The sequence below is a fragment of the Glycine soja genome, chromosome 10 (genome assembly GCF_004193775.1).
Source record: "Glycine soja cultivar W05 chromosome 10, ASM419377v2, whole genome shotgun sequence".
Taxonomy (NCBI): Eukaryota; Viridiplantae; Streptophyta; class Magnoliopsida; order Fabales; family Fabaceae; genus Glycine; species Glycine soja.
Genome location: NC_041011.1, coordinates 51,597,060 through 51,614,302, shown reverse-complemented (window position 1 = coordinate 51,614,302; position 17,243 = coordinate 51,597,060). Strand labels below are relative to the sequence as shown.

General features: G+C 33.6%; 2 protein-coding genes across 4 annotated transcripts; one reads left to right on the top strand and one right to left on the bottom strand.

The window, feature by feature from the left end:
• The first annotated feature begins 4,222 nt into the window (after positions 1-4,222).
• Positions 4,223-10,856, top strand: LOC114372071 (coatomer subunit delta-like). The gene is made up of 12 exons (XM_028329463.1): positions 4,223-4,337; positions 4,449-4,495; positions 5,165-5,204; positions 6,433-6,656; positions 7,067-7,309; positions 7,401-7,575; positions 7,749-8,053; positions 9,202-9,400; positions 9,481-9,634; positions 9,945-10,007; positions 10,119-10,215; positions 10,485-10,856. Exons 2-12 carry the CDS (start codon positions 4,493-4,495, stop codon positions 10,572-10,574), a joined length of 1,593 nt encoding a protein of 530 aa, XP_028185264.1. The 5' UTR covers positions 4,223-4,337; positions 4,449-4,492; the 3' UTR covers positions 10,575-10,856.
• Positions 10,857-12,819: 1,963 nt separating this feature from the next.
• On the bottom strand, positions 12,820-16,665 carry LOC114372001 (vesicle-associated membrane protein 727). 3 transcript variants are annotated; one of them, XM_028329363.1, is made up of 6 exons: positions 16,508-16,665; positions 15,805-16,064; positions 15,513-15,711; positions 15,302-15,422; positions 13,365-13,427; positions 12,820-13,197 (listed from the first exon to the last, which is right to left on the bottom strand). In XM_028329363.1, the coding sequence occupies exons 2-6, from the start codon at positions 15,992-15,994 to the stop codon at positions 13,054-13,056; spliced, it is 717 nt and encodes a 238-aa protein (XP_028185164.1). In that variant the 5' UTR covers positions 15,995-16,064; positions 16,508-16,665; the 3' UTR covers positions 12,820-13,053. The 3 variants fall into 3 exon arrangements, with proteins under 3 accessions (XP_028185164.1, XP_028185163.1, XP_028185165.1); XM_028329362.1 differs by having other exon boundaries at positions 15,805-16,048; XM_028329364.1 differs by lacking the exon at positions 16,508-16,665 and adding an exon at positions 16,215-16,484 and having other exon boundaries at positions 15,805-16,048.
• Positions 16,666-17,243: the final 578 nt, after the last annotated feature.

Genomic DNA, 17,243 nt, shown 5'->3' with positions numbered 1-17,243 from the left:
ATGGAGACTCTAATGGTGCGTTTGGTAGAGAAAAAATAGATAATATTAAAAAGAAATTTTATATTTTTTTAGGATCTACACGTTTTAAACTCTATTTTAATTCAAAAATCTATCTTTCATATCCATTTTTTTTATTTTCATCATTTAAACCAATCGCACCCAAAGATTCAAATATGAAGATCTGGTCTTTAAACGAATATCAAATCACATTAACCCACATGCGATAGATTTCCTTATTGATGAAGATCCTATATGCGTTGAAAATGGACTATATTGATTCCTTTTTCGTACTAATGAAACGGCCCAAACCAAAAGCCTATTATTTGGCTTTCGAAAAAAAGATGAATTGAAAGAGAGGTCGAAATATTTGTCATTTTATGTGAGATGGAAGCTAAATCTATGGAATTAGTTTCTCCCCCCTCCCATCTGGTACATATAGTGCGCCTCCAGGCTTGCATCTTGCAAGAAATAAAGATTTTGAAAGTTGTTGCAACATGTTTATTCAGTGTGGTGAAGTGGGCTATTTAGAAAGTTGTAGGAATGGAAAATATCCAATATCAGTCATCCATCCAAGAGTTGATTATTCGTATAGCTATATTACATTACACTGGGAACTTCTATTGACCCCTACTCTCTTTGCTATTAGCCCCTGTAAATCTGTGAAAAGATCTCCTTACTTCTCAATAACCTTCCTTTTCCCCTTCCCAGCAACCCATCATTACTGCCCCACGACCCCAATGTTGGCTGCGTGCAACACAACCACTGCTCCAACAACGTCGCACCCACTCTTAACATTAAATCCATATGTGACCCCTTCTACCATGATCCAGCTACCATCGTCGCAAAGCCACCTCTGCAACTCCCTCTGCACCACTGCCTGTTCTCTACGAGTCCCTTGCACCACCATTGCGCCGACGCACACTTCCACTCGCCCACCCCGTGTGCACTATGCCACCAAGTTGCACACCTCCGCCATTGAAATAACAACGGAAATATAATTTTGTTGAAATAGTACAACAAATCGTAATTCCGTTGTTATTTTTTTTAACATCCCCTAATGAACAATAAAAATGCGTATTTCTTCTGCTTCACCTAAGCAAACATATTAATGATGATCTAACGTGTAAATAATACCTCCGTAAAGCTCGATGCAATCTAAAACATATATTTAATTAATGTAATCTTAACCATTATTTTTTGTTAGACACGGTACAAAGAGTGTGATAATTGACTCACCAGAAAAATAGTACATCATCCAATATAAAAATATCATTGGTGGTATAAGGCAACTTACTCCCTTGTTTGTTTTTTCACCTTATTTCTTAAAAGATTGAGGAAGTTATTGTTGTTGTGTATTAGGATGATACATGATCAATTTTTGAGAGTGTATTGTTTAAATGTCTTAAATTCATTAGAATAAGTGAGAACACATTGTTTGTTACTTTGATAAAATACCACCAAAACTAGTAGAATGTTATTTGACAGTTTTTAACATCAACTTATATATGTAGGTAATCATTGTGTCGAATATGACTACATAGAGTTTAAAGACAATAATGATTTGATAAATATGTTTTCCATCCTTTGAGATTTTTGTTTCAAAGAATCAATTGAGTTATATACAACATTTGATCAAACTTCAAAAGAAATCATTGTCCTAATGCATAAATTAATATCTCACATAAAAGGGAAAATACAACCAATAAATTATTTGTTTTTATATATAAAAAATAATAAAAACATTATATTAAATTACCTCACAAAGGTAGTCTACACCAGGTACATAAACCGGTAGTTGGCTTTGAGGAAGTGGTTATTGTCCAAAATGAAGGATATGTACAGGGCTACATGACGCTTTTCCTTCATCTGGCAGAATCACATATAAATGTTAAGTGGCATAACCTCGCCCAAAGACACCACATGTTCTCCCACTTGTCCCGCACCTCACTACATTTCTAAAATCGTTGGTCCATTTAATTTGTGTGTTTTTTTTTCTTTCAATCCAATCCATCCATTTAGTTCATAATTTAAATGTTATGTTAAAAATATAATTTATACATTTTGATTATATTTGAGAAGGCATTCCAGTTAATTTATAGTTAATAATTCCAATTAATTTATAATTTTTTTATTAAGTATTTGATAAACAAAATTATTTTAATAACTTTTATTATTTTTTAAAACTTGAAGTGGTATTTTTTAAAATATTAAATTTTAGTTTTTAATTTTTTATTATATATATAATTTTTATCTTTAATATATTTATTAAATTTTCTAATTATTTTTTTAAACAAAACATGATTTTATTGTTTCCTCCTTCCTTCTCTCTCCCCATCCTCCTTGAATTCTCCCGCTTCCTCCTCAACCCAACCCTCTATGCTTTCCTGATCGACAACATGCACTACAGCGATTCACGTAACCCTTCATTTTTTCAGATCCACTTCACCACGATCGCAATCTCCCTCCATTTTGTGCTCTCCTTTCTGTCACGATCGTTTTATTTTTCCAGATCCACTCCACGACGACCGCAATCACTCCATCTGTGCTCTCCTCTCCTGTTATTGCGATCTCCCCTCCGTTGCTGCAACTGCGAAGCCCAAGGCAAAGCCTGCTAAGGTAGCGACAAAGAAGACTACTGTAAAGGTGGTGAAGAAGCCCGATAATGTCTTGAGTAAACCTAAGAGTGTGTAATCGCTCGCGAAGATCTGTTAGAAGTAATTTGTCGTTGTTGTTGTGAATTTGTTTGCGTCAAAATTTGAATAGTAATTGAACACGGATCAACACCTGTTTCGTGTGAATTTTAGGTGTTTGTGTCTTGATGTAAATTCATCCAACTCTGGGCATGTTGTGCTAGTTTTCTTGGTGTCAAATTGAGTGGTTTTACTGCTCGATTCAGTCAAATTTTGCAGATTGAAAATTCATGGGCTCTTCATTGTTCTTATTTTTATGTTGTAAGACACTTGTTTGATCCTTATAAAATTGTTAACATGTGTCGGGGAAGGGGCATTCTAGGAAAAAGAAAACATTTAGAAAATCACGTGCAGTCACATGACGCATCATGTAAACAGAGCTAACGTGTGTTTAGGGTGCAGGGTGCAGGTGGTTTGTGTAATGGGAAGCAAATAATTAGGAGTTCATGAAAAAAAAGGAGGGGTATCAAGAAATATGAATAAACCAGAAGGGATCATAGTGTAATTTATTTTAAATTATATGTGTTTAATAAAATTATCTAAGTCTTAAAGTAATATAAAATAATAAATAATGAATTATATATTAAACTAGCCTCAAAGATATCATTAAATATTTTAATCATATTTGCCCTCCTGCAAATATTTTGTGTTTTCTGATTGCATTAAAAAAGGACAATTTTTACTGATTTCACGCATTTAAAAGAGAGTGAATATTTTCCTTAAATAGATCTAAAAGTTATAAATATATGCACTGGATTTTTGTATGACTTCGCTCTCGCGTCTCTCTAAAATTGCAGTCATGGTAAAATCTTGGTTCATTTAATCATTAAGGACTCCCAAGCACCAAAATTATCTAGAATTAGAAAATTTGAGGACTTGAAGTTACTTGTTTAAGATTTTGTTGTTTTTTAGTTGCTAAATGACATGGTGTTAATTTTCTTTATAAAAGAAGATTTGGTGTTATTTTTGTTATCCATTTTATTACACTCGTATAATGAAATTATTACCGAGGATCAACATAAATATATTTAGAATCAAATTAATATAAATTTTTATAAGGATAAAATTAATATTTTTAAAATTTTACAAGAACTTTAAACATATTTTATTCTAAAAATTTAAAATTAAATTATAATTTTGATTTTCCATAATTTTAAATTCACAATTTAATCTTTCTATCCTTAGATCTTTATATTTTAAAAAATATTATTTTTTGTTATAATATTCAATTTTACATTTATTTTTTTATATTTAAACTAATAAAATTATTTTTTACGATATCTTATGTGAATATATTAGGTCTAATTTTGAATTGAATTAAAATAAAAGAAAAAAAACATATATAAAATTAAAGATGGACTAGAATTGTAGGTTTTTTTAAATAGGAATCAAAATATAAAATATAAATAAATCAGAATGACCAAAATCGGTAAGTTATGAATTATAGGTCCATTTTTTATTTATTAAAATTATGAAATTAGATAAAATAAATATTTTTTTTAAAAAGATATTGTTATTTTACGTTGAATTTGAAAAAAAAAAGGGGAAAAAAAAAGAAAGCGCACCGTATCGTGTTTTCATTAGACGCTGCAATCGTTCTTCTCTTGAGTTTGGTCGTCTGGGATCAGATCTGCTCTCTCCGTTTGGGTAAATTGTTTGTCCACTCTGGTCTCTTGCCAATTGGCCAGTCAATTACACCCCATTCTCACTTCGGGATCTGATGCCTCCTATCACTCTCTGTGTTTATTTTTTTGGCAGATTCAATTCGACACTTTCCTCGCCTCAAAGATTAAGCGAACAACATGGTAACACTCCGTACACTCCCTTGGTTTAACATTCGAGGATTTTCTTATCTCGCTTAACTATTTAACGCTGATTATTTGTTGTTTCTTTAATTTATTTATTTAACTGTCGCTTTTTGCTTGTAATGCTAGTATATCACGTTGATGGCATGAATCTCTTCCTACAAATGTCGATTTCGTTATATGTATGTAGTTTAACCTGTGATCTAGAATTACAGGCTGAAGGGACTTACTAGTATGTCTTGAACTGTTTTAAAATTGAAATCCTTGTATAATTTTTTCCCCTCCGTGGTAAAATTACATGTAATTTTGGATATTCTCGTGTAGCTTGTGCTACATTTTGTTGTTTTTGTTCAACTTGATTTAAGCTATGTAGCTTTGAATGTTTAAATGTTTAATGTAATCCAGAATTGGCGCCATGCTTGATTATACGAGCAATTTGCTTTCCAAATGCCAGTTGTGATGGTGAGGGTGGGATGGGGTTTGGCAGAGGTCACAGGCACATTCCCTTGTGAAAAATGAAAAAATAAAATAAACAATGAATTATAACTTTTGGGTTAGGAAAAAGAAGAATTCACTTGGGAATGGGGTTGGTATATTCTCTTTCTATCAGTTCTTCACTTCCCCTCTGCTCCATTAATTCTCTATTTTTTTTTTTAATTTATCCAACAGGTTGTCCTTGCTGCATCCATTGTGAGCAAATCTGGGAAAGGTTAGTTCTCTGCAGCCCTCTACACCTGACTCATTCCATCCTTGTTGGAATTATTTTCACTGATAGTGTGTGTTAGGCTAGCTCCCTTTTTTAGTTGTTGTATTAATTATAACCTCAATAACTGATAATTTCACCAAAGGGAAGAGAAACACATTAGACACATTGCCCATTCAAGGTTCATATTTTTAGAATATAGTTATAATTAGAGTCTGGACATGTGGTCTTCTTTTTTAAAAAAAAATATTATTTGAATTTTGAACACCCATAAGCTGTAACTGTGTTACTTATCCTTCAGCGTTAAAAAATAAGATGGCCTATATTCCTTTGCTATTTAGGTGAAACTATAGTTAACTTCCTTTTTAGTAATATGAATTCCAGGCTATATAGTTTTGGAAAATATATGATATTAATTCCTGTTCCAGGAGGGGTAATTGCTTTCCAGCCATATATGTATTAATGAGACATGTGAGGAGTCTGCTGTGAAAGTCATATCTTTTGATCTGGTTCAAAACTTGGGTCCTGATGTTGAGATACCTAAAGTTAGCTTCAACTCAAAATTAATTCTAGATATAGAATCAATTCCTCAATGGTAGAACCAAACATGTGAACATTTGCCTAAAAATTACATTTGTTGTTATTTCAACATGATTTTGTATAGTTCAACGTAAATTTAAACATGCACTGAATCTTTTTACCCTGAAAGAAACTTTGCTGTAAAACTTAGTGTAAATTTTCCAACCTAATGCAAAAACTACTTTTTATCACTTCTGGTCAAATTGAGATTTTGAGGCAAAAACAGTTTTACCTTACAATAACAAACATACATTTTCACTAAAATCACATTTGATAGGGAAAAATCAATTGCGATACTTCCCACTGTGAAACCTCATATACACTAACATATGTTATATGGGCTAAATTGGGAAACATGATCTGGTTATATATTTATTTTATTTGTATAGTCTATCTTCTCATCACTCTGTATGCAACATATTTATGAAATCCTTTTCCTACTTCAATATTTCAATCTGTTAGTTGTGTAGGATTCTCAATATTACATCTTATTAAATTGGGATTACTTGATTTTTTAATATTCAGGATTAAATTTTAGTTTATAAAGAATAGCTAAGTCATGAGTTGATGTTGAATTTGGTGGTGACTAAATAATTATGTATTTGAATTCGACATCAATGCTCTTATGCTGGCAAGCCCTTTGCTTTGTTTGCAGTGCTAGTTTCTAGACAGTTTGTGGATATGACTCGCATAAGAATTGAAGGTCTTCTAGCAGCATTTCCCAAGTTGGTAGGGACTGGAAAACAACACACATATGTTGAGACTGAGAATGTGCGCTATGTTTACCAGCCAATAGAGGCACTGTACCTGCTTCTCGTAACAAACAAAAACAGCAACATACTGGAAGATTTGGAAACTCTGAGACTTCTCTCTAAACTTGTATCCTTTTTCTGATGCTTTAAGTTTGACATTTTCTGTTATTATGTAATTTTTTTTCAACTGCTTTGGTCTTTTGTTACCTGGTTAGTAGCATTGTTCTCTCTAGTATGACCTACTGGCCTGAATCTGGAATTTGTTCTGTCATCTGTGCCTTGTCTACTCATTTTCTTGTCATTTTGGTTTTCTCACAGAGTTTCAATGGAGCAATCATTCAGTTTATAGCCTTTTCTTACCTTAAACATAGCATTTAATATATTGATTTTTATATGAAGGTTCAGGAAGGTTTAAGTTAGATCAAATGGCTGGTAGTGGGAGGCTTTTTTAGATTTATTGGTCATTTTTAGAGCCATTTGGTAAAATTTTTGCCAAAATATCAATATTACAGTGAGTTCATTCCTAAACACTTTTAGGTACCTGAATATTCTTACTCCCTTGATGAAGAGGGTGTTTGCAAACATGCCTTTGAGTTGATTTTTGCATTTGATGAAGTCATCTCTCTTGGGCACAAGGAAAATGTGACTGTTGCACAAGTTAAGCAATACTGTGAGATGGAGAGTCATGAAGAGAAGCTGCACAAGTTGGTTTTGCAGAGCAAGATTAATGAAACTAAGGATGTTATGAAGCGAAAAGCTAGTGAGATTGATAAAAGCAAGGTATGATTGAAGGGACTATGTTTTATTATTTGTTTATATTTTAAGTCTGGGATTGCACATCATTCGTTCAAGTCACGTGTCCTCTCTACAGATTGAAAAGAACAGAGCTGATAAAGGAGGATTTGGTCCATTACAGTCAATGGGCTCTGGAAGAATTGAAAATAGCTTTAGTGATTTGAGCATATCTAGCAGTGGAACTGGTTTTGGAAGTGGCTCTGGTTTTGGATTGACTTCTGATGTCGATTCCTTTGCAACCAAGCCTAAAGGTTGGCTTTCATAGATTTTCATGCATTCTTCTAGAATGCATCTATATGTAATGACTTAAAAGGGCATTGAAGCATGCTGTATCCTGTCTTTGGTTTTTTCTATATTCAAAATAACATGTTGCTAAATTAAGAGTAGCCTTTACATTTATGTACTCCATCATTCTCTTGCTTAGGTCGTCCAACTTCATCAGCCACTGCTCCACCTAAAGGTCTTGGAATGAAGCTTGGTAAGTCTCAAAGGACAAACCAGTTTTTGGAATCATTGAAAGCAGAAGGTGAGGTCATTCTTGAAGATGTTCAGCCAAAACACTCCCAGTCTCGGGCTGCCGCCCCACAACTTACCGATCCTATCACTTTGACTGTTGAGGAGAAACTAAATGTGATACTTAAACGAGATGGTGGTGTCAGTAATTTTGATGTTCAAGGCACATTGTCTCTCCAAATTCTTAACCAAGAGGATGGACATATTCAAGTACAGGTATTGCATTCTGATTATACCTTAATGTGTGTCCATTAGGCTTCTGGTTTTCATAACCTGAGTATTTTTTTAAATAATTAATTATTTATTGATATGAAATAATTGTTTCATTAAATCTTATCAGCATTAAGGGGAAGAAGTTCATATTAAACACTTTTTTTTTCAACTAGGATGATAACCAAAGCCTTTCCTAGTAGGTGGGATCAGTTACATGGATCAAATAACACTACTGTGTCATGTCAAAAATCATTTCCTTAGATCTATGAAACAATTTTTTCTCCTCTGACTAGTTTCTTTTATTTTCTAATTTTTCTTTATTTTGCCTACATTCACTCCTCACAGTTTGCATCCTCTAAGTGTAGTTGATACTGATTTCGTCGGTAGACAGTTAATTAGTTTTCAAAAGAACAATGTTTCAAAAGCAGTGCCAGGCTCGAGTAAGTCAATCATAAGTTTTAGCCAGACTTTTAATTTGAGGCATAAATGCTAGCAGGTTTTGGTGTACTTATTCAAATAATCTTCTCATCACGCACAACCATAAAGTCAACTGTGTTGAATTATATCAGTTTGTCTTTTTGCTTAAAAAAACTGGAGACTTTTGAACCAGGCATGCTGGCCAAAAGGGAAAATATAAGGGAGTAAGAGAAAAGGAAAACACAAAAAGGGAAAGGGACCAGATAGCAGTGGCAATTCAGTTAGGCAGAAAAAAAAATGAAAGGGCAGATAATGGTGGTTACAATTCCTGTAGGGTGATAATAGTGCCAGTTCCTTGGTTTGTCCATAAAGTATTCTGGTGCTTTTGGTCTGTGATGTATATCTAGGTTTTTCCTGAAATAATCATTTTAGGTTAGCATGAATTTCTAGTTTCTTTTATCAATGAAGAAAAACAATAAGGTGTATGTCTGTCTGAAAATTGAAATACAATTGTAGATATTCAAATGATTTATTTTTATGTTCAGTTTTATTTTTTTCATTTCAACCTACTTTTTTCCAAATTTTCTGCACAGTAACTAATGTTGATCCTACCATCCTTCACTCTGTAGTGCTCCTAGGTTTTTTTCTTGCTAAGACTGGTTTTGAATGCAGATATAGGCTTGGGAGGACAAGTAAAAGTATTAATAATTGCATATTGTGCCTTGCTTTTGCAGGTCCAAACTGGTGACAATCAAGCTGTCTCTTTCAAGACACACCCTAACATGAATAAAGAATTATTTGCCAATGATTATATACTAGGCCTAAAAGATCCCAACAGGCCTTTCCCCACTGGTCAAGCCAGTGATGCTGGAGGTGTTGGTCTTTTAAAGTGGAGAATGCAAAGTACTGATGAGTCAATGGTGCCGCTGACAAGTGGGTTTATAACTATCTTCTATATGCTCTACTACGTATTGGTGCATTAATAACTTGTGTGCTATATGTGCCTATTGCAGTCAACTGTTGGCCCTCTTCTTCTGGAAACGAAACTTATGTCAACATTGAATATGAGGCTTCATCAATGTTTGATCTGCGGAATGTTGTGATCTCTGTACCTCTTCCAGCTCTTCGAGAAGCACCATCTGTTAGGCAGATTGATGGGGAATGGAGGTTAGCGGAATGTTGTGGATTGCTTTTTCCTTCCTCTTAATAAGTGTTAGGGACAACCATAATTTCTGTTTTGGGTTGAATTTTGCAGTAAATAAGCTGGTGGTTTTGTATTAGAAATTATCTGTGTCACACACATGTCAATGGTGGTTTGCATTCTTTTAAACATGAAAGTACTGAATCTACTGACCAGATTTGCATGGATTAGAAAGCTCTATGATTTTTTTTTAAGATCAGAAATTGTTGATTTTAATCATTAATATTTTAGTTTTGGTTCTAAATTATTTAATTTCATGTAAAACTGGCTTTGCAGGTATGACTCTAGGAATTCCATTTTGGAGTGGTCTGTCCTTCTGATTGATAATTCCAACCGCAGGTATGCTAGATCTGGAGTGATTTTTTTTTAGAGCTAACTTATGCTGTGTTATTATCTCTCTCTCTTTTTAATTTCTGTTTACTTTGTTTTGTCTGACTATATGTTTGGCAGTGGGTCAATGGAGTTTGTTGTTCCACTAGCAGATTCATCAACATTCTTTCCCATTTCAGTCTGCTTTATGGCAACTGACACGTTTAGTGACCTGAAGGTTTGTTTACATTTTGACTTTAACTGTAGCTGTGTATTTATAGTTCTATGTGAAATGATGTTTCAAAATGATCTAGTTGAACCTTACACACATTTATTGACCTGGATATTTATTTTATTTTATTTTATATTGTGGCTGGGGAAGTCCTATATCTTCATGTCTAAATATAGAGTATCGTTTCTGTCAATGTCATCAATTTTTACCATCCACGTCTAAATATTGATTTAATGGGAGCTTAAACTTACCCTTTTTTTTACTACTCATTGCAGGTTACCAACATCATACCATTAAAGGGTGGTAATCCTCCCAAATTTGCTCAGAGAACACAGCTGATAACGGATAGCTACCAAATTGTGTGATTGACTTTCCCTCTTGAATTTGGGTTCCTATAACAGTTTTGCTTATACAGTCGTAGTTCTTTTTATCAATAGGCTTTGCTAAGTTGTACTTGCCTCTATTCTCGAATTTGTACTTAGTTTTACCTCGCAAGACATGGCGCAAAGTATGATTTACATAATTAATGCTCAAGTGTGTCTGTTTACTCTATAGCATGTATCTTTTATGCGGAAGGATGCATTTCCTATCTTCCCTTTTCTGCGTTGTAGACACTAGTATTGTCAAATGCATTCTAATTTTTAATACATGGGAGTAAACCAATTAGACGGGCAAATTTAACTTCTTATTTGAATCCATTCGGTATTTAATGTGAAACTTTTTCTGAGAGAATCTTTTTATTTATTTTTTATAGGAACGAGAATCTTTTTATTTCACAAAGGGCGTCGACGTCCTTTATGTTTGTCTAATTGAACTTACGCTTTCATACACCAAGAAGTCAAACCGAAGCAATCTCAAGAAACCACCGCAGCCTAAAAGGGACGTCACCTAATATTGGATTCTGAACTCTTCTGATTAAAAAACAAGAGAAAGTCATGTCAGAACGAAAGGCACAATTTTAAATATAGCTAGCGGAGCTTATAACCCACATGGCAGGTCTCAAACATGTTGGGAGACATAAATTATTTTAAGATGTTCCTTAAATTTAAAGAATTTTTTTTCTCTGTTAAGATTAAAATGCAAGTGTATAGAAGAAGTCCTTGTAGAGGGAGAAAGTACCATCTGGGCATCATTTTTAAAGCCAAAATGGAAGCTGTTGAAACTCAGTCCATCATTTTTAATCTTTTCTTAACCCCTAACTGGGGTGATATGGGATGAAATTAATAATTGCTTTCTTTTTCCTGTTTTGGTGTTGCTGTTTTGTAAAGCCAAATAGGGGTTGAGTTTTCCAGCAAATGCAAATGTGGCAGAATGCTGCATTATAAAGCCGAAAGAAATCATCAGAGTTGTCACTTGGTATTTCAAACCTTGAAATTAACTACTATCATTGATGGAAGCTGCACCTGAATCCATAGAAATGTCATGCAATTGCGAAACTTGTATACAAACATATGTGGCGACGTCAAGCATCACAAGTCTCCCACAATGGGGTCCGTAGGATGAGGGTATTTTTTGAGATACATGTGGGATTGCTTTAGAAAAATTATTCCCTTTTCTGCTTCTGTCAGTGTTTAAGATTAAACTCTTGAAAATGTTTTTCTCATCAATATTCATGGATACAAAATTAACTTGTGAACTCTCGGAAATAAATGTTTTCCCGACAACAGTTTATACGATACTGTATCTTCGCATTTGTGGTACCCGACCCGGGATGAATCGGGCGAGATGAACGCTGTTCTCTCCCGGGGAGGTACAATGGTTCATTTCAGGCCAATATGTCATCATCTTACAACTATATAGTAGATACGCCAAACGGCAAATTAGGAGACGGGTGTTAGTGAACCGCCTAGGTTGACTTTTGTGACTTTTTTTTTTTCAACTTTATTCAATTAGATTGAATTTAGTTTGTCTTTTTCTATTTTATCAGTCCAATTTTAGTGAAATTAAATGGGATTGGTTCATTAAAAAAATGTCACCTTTTTAATATTAAAAAAAAATTAAAATAATTCTCAAATTCAAAAATAATAACTATTTTTTTGACAGAATAATAAAGATATTTTAAAAATTAATATTTATAAAATATTATACTACTCATATCATAAACATAAAAAAACATAAATACATATTTACAGTACCATTTATTAAACAATGTTATTACTTTAAAATAAATAAAAGAAAATAAACTCAAATAATACATTATCTTTAGATAAATAATATATTATCTCATTCTTGAGATGTGTTAATTTAAGATTTTTATATTATTGATTTTAATTGTATACGAAAATCTAATCCAAACAACAAAAATCTAAGGAGGATTCACGGATGGGATAAAATCCACCTGCACCCCTTGACGAGCAACGAGAAAGAATGGAAACAACAGGAGGGAATCACTTTTATATATATATATATATATATATAAAATATAATAATACTCTAGTGTGGGCATTTCTAATGTAGTCCCACACTTATCTCAAAAAGTACCCACATCCTGTGGACCACATTTCTTTCCCACCGTAAGAGATTTGTGGCCATCCGATACCTGCTATCGCTTTTTAACCCCTGCAGGTCCAGTTAACATTTTTAATTGAAAGAAATAAATAAACTTGAAGAGAGGGCAAGTGTCAATAGTCTATCTAATGGTAAAAACATTGTCTTGATACACACAACCAATCCAGATATGCCATCTAAAGTAAGAGCTTGATTCAAAATAACTAGCAGCTCACCACAAGCTTAATTACAGTCTATGACAGTGACCATAAATTCCAGTGCCAAATTTCATGTACACGTAGTATATCATTTTGTGCATCTCTTGCCTTATACAGACTTAAACTTCCAGTGTCTCCATCAACATTTGAAACCCCCACAAGCAATAACCCACAGAATTATAATTAAGATAAGGATTCCTCCTCCCACCATCAGCTTCATTTGGAGATTCTGCAGCCACATCTTCCTTCTCAGCTGCCTGCCCTGCCTCTGGAAGCTGTCAGCCTAAATTTGAACGGAAAATACCATAACATCAGCAAGATTACTTGAGAGTTCAGACTAGTTGATTCAAACAATAATGTTTCTTTTGGGTAAGCAAAGAATTTATTAAGAAAGGAGAGATACTAATGCTTGATTAGGATAATAATAATAATACATACATACATACATACCTGGAACTGTAAGTTTTCTGTTTTGTCCACCAGCAGTTCAATCTTCTCTCCACGATCCAAAACCTTCAAAACAGCAAGTACAGATGTTGCTTAGAAGTGCTTAATATTTTACAACATGGCTTTTCGAAAAAGTTGAAATGTTTAAGCAGTCTCTTGTTCTAGTTTCGATTTACCAGTTCTGTGACAGTTTAGATGTGATGAAAATCTTCTCTAGTCCCTCAATTATGTGGATTAAATTTTATAGCAGTATAGCCTTTCCTAAAACCAAAGCTACTTACTAAGGGCGTCAATAACCTTTTTGTTGGTCTAACTGTCACAATCGCTGAACTTATGCTTTTATACACATACATTTTATGAGTAACTAAAGGGGTGATTATTGAATTACAACCTTTGAAGGACATACTAATATGCTATTGAAATCAAACCCAAGCAATCTCATGAAGCTACCATGGCCTAAGAGGGGATATTTTCATCTAATATTGGATCCAGAACCTCTCTTCTTGTTAGATACTAACAAGAGAAGATCCTGTCAGAGAGATAAAGCTGACTAAATATACCTAGAGGACCTTATAACCCACCATGGCAGGTACACAATAAAATGTCTCTCTCTTCCCCCAACATAATGGTCCAGTGATAGGAGAGGATCTTTGAGTATGCCTAAAAAACTAAAAATTGAGATGAATGTAACCATTTCCTGTATGAGCCATGTCATTTTTACAAGCCAGAAGATACAATCTCTTGTGCATGTACAGAAACTATTTTTTTTTTCCATGACTAGAAAACCTTCCAAATATTTTGGCTCAGTTAACAGAAGCTGCCAGTCTTTTATGAATGCATGTGCAAAAGACTCAACAACCAGTCTTCATCAACTCACCCTCCGGTGGCTCAATCCACTTACAGGTCTAAATCCAAATAAAAAAGTATGCATCTCTTCATTATTGAACATAGTGTTAATCTTTAATCGTCCTTTTTAACTGTCTTTTAAGGTTATTGCAGAGAGATTAAGAAACATAACTAATGTTCTTATGTATATTGAAATTATTTGTAATTTCCACACATGTTTTTTATCTCCTCTATTAACAGGACAAATAAATCGATAATAGATGGATGATAAAAAAGTAACAGATAAAAAAGATAATAAAAGATCTTATTAAGTTAGGAAAGAAACTGAGTAATGTGTAGCCTTTTAGTAATTATGTACATCGTAAATAACTAATAAACTGAGCTTATTATTGAAAATAACTTCACACAGAAAATTGTACATTTACTATTAGAAATATGTTGAATATTATAATTTTAATAAGTATAACATTATTAAATAAATACATGTGGGGCCTAACATATATGCTTATTGACCTTGACCTTTAGCCAGTTCTGAAAAATCTTTATTACCATCCTAATATATTCAACTGTTTATTCGCACTGACTCCTGAGATTACAAAATCATGGTGAATAGTTTTAAAATGGGTAGTAAAAGGGTGAGGCACTGCAATATCAATTGACATTAAAAAGATCTACTAAGTTCAAGTTGAGAAGCATGACACCCAACACAATTGCAATTGTGTGATTTGTGAGAGAGAGAGAGATTACAAAAAAAAACAGAACAAACATTTCAAAAATGTATCTAGGCTATACCATATCTTCTATATCAAAGACTTTCTGATATGCCCGTATTTGTGTCATGTTGTAACCGTATTAATATTAAGTAATGGCCTTCAAATTTTTTTGAGTCCCACTAGGAAGCCACATTAAAATTCACTGTTTGAAACAGCATTGCAATACTAATGTTATCATCCTTCCACCATTATCCCCTTCCCAAAAATTAAAATCACTTCCAAGCAAATCCAGAGATAAATTCTAGGATCCCGAGCTAAAAACATTTGATAGCAACTAGCAGCCAAAAGAGTTTGCATGTCATTAGGCTTAGTATTATATACCTTCTCAATATTGTCCATCATTATCCCCTTGACCTCAGTTATTTGAGCCTTCAATTTTGATAGTTTACTCATTTCTTCTGGATGGTTCATGCAATACTGCATATGCTCCTTGAGTGCTGGTCTGCATAACCAGATAAAAAAATTCAAAACACTAAAAACAAAACTAAAAAGAAGTAAACGAAAATTTAAAAAGGACCGAGCAACAACGGACCCAAATTCTCTGTCAAGATTATATGCAATGCTAAATCTGTCCTCAAACAAATCGTCATCGTCCTCATCATCGGCAAGTGGATGGGCACCGTCATTCTTAATGCTAGCACCATAGCGCTTCATAAAGTCATCCTTCACCCGTTCAAGAAATACAAAAGGAACACTCCTGCCAATCGATTCATCAGCAACAACAAGGAAAACTGCAAGGCGGAGAAAAAGCTTTAAGACATTGGCATATATCTTAACACTTAACAGCCAATACATAAATAAAATCAATCAAGAAGAATCAATACCAAATCCATTGTCTAGGAGGAAATTGAAGGTGTGACCATCACAGGAATACGTGTATTTGCTGCTATTTGATGGCAGCTTCTGCAGGCACTGAACGGCAATGGTACTGAAATTCCCGGTATATTGCGTGTGCTCTGCTAAAACAACAGTTCCTTTGGCAACAAAGCTATATATTAAACCCCTCTGACTCATCTCCAATTTCCAACAAGCTCCACCACCGGATGGTACAAACAATCACACCAATACCTGAATCCCACAACAACTAATCCAAGTTGTAAATAACAAGAATTAATCACAAAATCCAAAGAAAAGCCTTATACTGTAATTGCAAACCTAAAATGCTAAATCTAATCGAATTCAGAATCTAAACCTAATATGATTCAATTCAAGCAATGATGATCGCAAGAAAAACCTCAATTCATAATTGTTTAATGCAAAAAAGGGGGAGTGGGTCGCATCAGTGCATGCACACTTCGAATTTGTCAAAATCTAGAGTGAAATTCAAGAACCCAGTTCGTTTCCGATCCTGAATTTTATGGGGCAGACAGGGAAAGGGGGAAAGAGAAAGGCTTGGGAAAAGATAAAGTGGGAGACCTAACCCCGTGATCTAATCGAGAAATTTACGAATCTGAATGAAAATTGATTGATTGTTTGAGGGAAAAATGAGGAATGAAGAGAGAGAGAGAGAGAGAAGAAAGTAGAAACCTAACGCAAGTGGAATAACAAGAAGAAGGGTCACTCTTCTTTGTGTTCTGGAGATGTGATTGTGAAGATGATCAAACAAAGACACAATGACAGCGCTTTTTATCAGTTTCGTCAAGCAACGTGGTATCAGCTGCTGCTGCGCTTCCTCGAATTTTATTTTTATTTTTTCCTTTGCGTGTATATTAAGATAAGAAGGAATAACTGACTTACACCCACGAACACGATTATTTGGATGAAATTTGACTGCTTGAATTTTATTATAAAAATAAAAAATTACTATTAAGCTACAACATACATCTCTAAATTCAAGAGAATGATTTTGTACTAATAATAAAATTAAAAGAATGAATTAAACTTGATTAAAATTATAATCAGAAAGTTTCTACTCCTACAAGCTGATTTTTCCATGAGAATATTTATGTTTTCCTTATTTCTCTTAACAAAGAATCAAATATTTTAATCATTATTTATCATCATTATTAAAATCAGTATTTTATGTGGGATAGGTAAGTAGAAAATATTATTGTGTTCTCATCATGAATAGTTGTCACTTGAAAACTTCACCAAAAAATACATTAGCTCTCCAGGCTGCAGCATATTTTTATCCGTCTTATCTTACCATATGCTCCCAATAACATTTTTTTTTTCTCCACCATCAGTATTAACTTTTGTCTCTATTATGATAAGAGTGAAGTTTGAATATCTCATACAAATCATCCAAATACTGTAATACTAA

What these genes read in the sequence shown, in the direction of transcription:
- LOC114372071 (XM_028329463.1), top strand. An exon ending in TGTGAGCAAATCTGGGAAAG is followed by an intron (nt 5,205 to 6,432) that starts GTTAGTTCTCTG and finishes CTTTGTTTGCAG; the next exon opens with TGCTAGTTTCTAGACAGTTT. An exon ending in ATGGACATATTCAAGTACAG is followed by an intron (nt 8,054 to 9,201) that starts GTATTGCATTCT and finishes TTGCTTTTGCAG; the next exon opens with GTCCAAACTGGTGACAATCA.
- LOC114372001 (XM_028329363.1), bottom strand. Translation starts at nt 15,994, where the DNA reads ATGAGTCAGAGGGGTTTAATATATAGCTTTGTTGCCAAAGGAACTGTT. An exon ending in CCTCCTAGACAATGGATTTG is followed by an intron (nt 15,712 to 15,804) that starts GTATTGATTCTT and finishes TCCGCCTTGCAG; the next exon opens with TTTTCCTTGTTGTTGCTGAT. An exon ending in CAGAAAACTTACAGTTCCAG is followed by an intron (nt 13,198 to 13,364) that starts GTATGTATGTAT and finishes GTTCAAATTTAG; the next exon opens with GCTGACAGCTTCCAGAGGCA.